Raw genomic sequence first — 3,703 nt, forward strand, 5'->3', positions numbered from 1 at the left:
AGGGGGTTTTAAAGGCATGTGACAAAGGGAACAGGTCAGAAGGGATGTTCCTATGAAAGAGAAAGGAAAGCAGGAATGAGGGAGGAAGTTTGAAATCTGTACTAAATCAAGGGGTAGAAATGGGGAAGCAAAGGAGCAGCTCTTGCACGCCAGATGCTGAGCAAATGGTATGTGTTATCTGTCAGCATTTCCCAGGCAAGACAAATCTTACTGGAGACAGGTGAAAAATCGTTGACAGACTCTGGGCAAAAAGAATCATGATCACAGAGTGGAGAAATCGGACCTTGATCCCCCAGGGGCTTCTTGCCTGAGCATGTGACTTTGGAGCTCTCTGGAGCAAGGCCAGGACATGTCCCTTAGACCAGTCTTCATCAGTTCTCAGGAAACTCAAGTCAGAATTGGAGCCAGATTACTGAACTCCATGGGCTGCTTTCAGTTGATCTACCTACTTCATAATTAAGAGTGCTCAACATCAGAAAGCTATAGTTATATAGTATCAGACATATTTTGAGCCACAAATTGTGAGTGATTGTCCCTCTTTCTCTGGTGAATATGCCATCCTTACAACACTAGGAAAAAACAAACAAGTAATCAATTCAGGATGTATAAGCCCCTAAGAAGTTATATGGGTTCTTAATTGTAAGCATATGCATCATTAATTTGCCCTTCTGCCAACATCAGTAATTTTAATGAAAATATTTTTTTAAATTGTAGAAATTGGGAAGAAAAGACTTTAGAAAATTAATCAAGGCAGAAATATATATGCAACACCCCCTATACTACTCCCATCAAAGGAAAAAATAAACCCCACAATTCCACTCATATATTTTGAGTCCTTGAATACCTCCCTCAAAGTGATCTTGGAAACAGGTGTAGGTAAAAAAAAAAAAAAAAAAAAAAAAAAAACACTTTTCACAAGGTTCTGTTAGAACTTAAACTTCTAAAATTTTATGAACATACAAAAGAGGACTTCATGTTATCAAACTACACCGTGTAGCTCAGTGCAATATTTATAATCTAGGCTGTGTCTTTTTTTTCAAAATTGTATTGAAAGCAATGATTTCTGGAATAATTTGAGACCAGTTCTACCAAGTGCTTTGCAAGTATGAAAGGACTAGAGCAACGGTACATAAACACAGCATCTCTTCTCTCCTCATCCTTTTCATCATGCTGACGGTTTTCCGTAGAATCATCACAGGAGTGGTTTGTGCCATTACAGATAAGAGGCTATCTGTGTTTCCACTAGGAACCTCTATTTTCCAGACTTTATAACTCGTCCATAAATATTCACTCCAGTCAACAGTTTCATATGTAATGATTCTGCCCCTTGAAAATCCATATTGACTCAACTAAATGATTTTTAGAAATCGTAAGGACCCTTGTAATACAAAAATAAAAGGAAAATCAAATGCAAACAAAGTGCTATATTTCAGTGACTATGATTTGAACTAAAATGCTGTAGAACCAGTAAAACACATGTTCAGTAAAGCAATCCTGTCTTTGATTATAATATTGCTATAATAAAATTTATTAAATCATATGTCTACTTATATTTATACTTTTAACATTAATTTATGTTTCTATTAAGACAACTAAATGTATAATTATATTTTTCCCACAGAAACTTCTGTAAAACCTCTTAACATTAATCACATGCCTTTTTTGTAACAGCTTGAGATAGAATTATATCAAAAACTATAAAATTATATGTCTTAAGCCTTTGAATATAATAACATCCTTAGTATTTTCAAATATATTTACTAGACTTATCAATACCTTATATTCAAATACTTTATAGCTCCTTGGTAGAAATTCTCAGCATCTAAAGCTGTCTTCCAACAGAAAAGACCTCACAAATTTAACAGTTTTTATCAAATGAGAGGCCAAAACATGATATTTTTCACAATCTGGAAAAGAAAATTGTGAAGATGAGGAAACAGAAAGAAAAAAATCCCATCAACCCTCAAAATAAAATGCCCTCTTCCTAATCTTACCATTTTAATTTTTCTATTCACAGTTGGAATTAAATGCTCATCTCGTAATACTGCTGAGACCAGCTGTGTGTGTGAATGCTATTTAACAAGACTCCAAATAATATTGAAACTCTCTTGTGCTTTGCCTTCAGTCTGTGTGCATGCTCAAAGCCCACCTGAAGTTGATTTCTCTTTCTTCTTTCCCCACAGTTATTCTGTGATGGTAAAGAGGCGGTGCATGCCTCAGAAGGTCTGGACTGGGAAGACAAAGATGCCCCAGGGACATTGGTTGGAAACGTGGTGCACTCAAGGATCATCAGTCCTCTGCGCCTGTTTGTTAAACAGTCTCCAGTGCCCAAGCCAGGTCCCATGGCATATGCAGACAGCATGGAAAACTTTTGGGATTGGCTGGCCAATATCACAGAGGCTCAGGAGCCATTAGCAAGAACTAAGCGGAGGCCAATAGTGAAAACGGGAAAATTTAAGAAAATGTTTGGATGGGGTGACTTTCATTCCAACATTAAAACTGTCAAACTCAACCTTCTCATCACAGGGAAAATTGTCGACCATGGAAATGGAACCTTCAGTGTTTATTTCCGGCATAATTCAACAGGCCTGGGCAATGTTTCAGTGAGCTTGGTACCTCCTTCCAAAGTGGTGGAATTTGAAGTTTCCCCCCAGTCGACCTTAGAGACCAAGGAATCCAAATCTTTCAACTGTCGCATTGAGTATGAAAAAACAGACCGGGCAAAGAAGACGGCCCTGTGCAACTTTGACCCGTCCAAGATTTGCTACCAGGAGCAGACTCAGAGCCATGTGTCTTGGTTATGCTCCAAGCCTTTCAAGGTCATTTGCATTTACATTGCCTTTTACAGTGTTGATTATAAACTTGTGCAGAAGGTCTGTCCTGACTACAATTATCATAGCGAGACCCCATACTTATCTTCTGGCTGAATCTGTCCACAGTGATAGAAATGAGAGACTCATGTATATTTAATTAGAATGAACAAGAAACAAGCCCAGCTTTTCATGGTACAGGATCCCTTTTGTTTCTGTCAGTGAACCATAGTTTCCTATCACGTTTTCAAATTAAAAGAAAAAGAAACATATTCCAAGGTGAAATGTGTTTGTTTCTATCATAAGTACCTTTATCTAAAGAGTCAAACTGTTTATGAAAACCATCCCTTTCATGTGAGATGGCTAAGATCTAGAAATATTATTTCTGTAAAAGCAACATCAAAGGTAGCCACGTGGGGAAAAGAAGGAAGCCAATTTCACATGTGATAGACATTGCTCTTGAAATGAGCCTGCCTTTGAAATATGTTTTGGAAAGTTACCTCAAATTCGGTAAAGATTTAGTAAAATACCTGAAAAGATGGTATTTGATAGATGAATTGTGTTTCTGATATGGATTGCTCTTTTTAAATTGCTATCTCTTTCCCCACATTGGTGCCAGTATTGATAAAGAGAGATGAAGGGGTAAAATTTGTTTCAAAACCCATGTGTAAAGTTACGGTGCCACAGAGGAGCAACCTGAGCTGTTCAGTGGAATGTGATTCAGCACCTACCTAACCTGGTGTTGGTCACCACCTTTATGATTCTCATCTGAGTAATAATACTGGTGTACTGGAAAGCAAGCTGGGTATGTCCACTCAACAATAATGAAGTCCGTGATGTTTATAGAGTCTTTTACCAATGTTAATGCTGTGAGATTATCAGAAGCAACATAA

At 37.4% G+C, this 3,703-nt stretch overlaps 1 protein-coding gene across 1 annotated transcript; it reads left to right on the forward strand.

The window, feature by feature from the left end:
• Positions 1–349: 349 nt before the first annotated feature.
• Nxph2 (neurexophilin 2) lies at positions 350–2,927 on the forward strand. Its single transcript, XM_076866561.1, has 3 exons — positions 350–374; positions 527–546; positions 2,184–2,927. The coding sequence occupies exons 1-3, from the start codon at positions 350–352 to the stop codon at positions 2,925–2,927; spliced, it is 789 nt and encodes a 262-aa protein (XP_076722676.1).
• The last annotated feature ends 776 nt before the right edge of the window (positions 2,928–3,703 follow it).

The sequence above is a fragment of the Callospermophilus lateralis genome, chromosome 9 (genome assembly GCF_048772815.1).
Source record: "Callospermophilus lateralis isolate mCalLat2 chromosome 9, mCalLat2.hap1, whole genome shotgun sequence".
In the NCBI taxonomy this organism is placed as follows: domain Eukaryota; kingdom Metazoa; phylum Chordata; class Mammalia; order Rodentia; family Sciuridae; genus Callospermophilus; species Callospermophilus lateralis.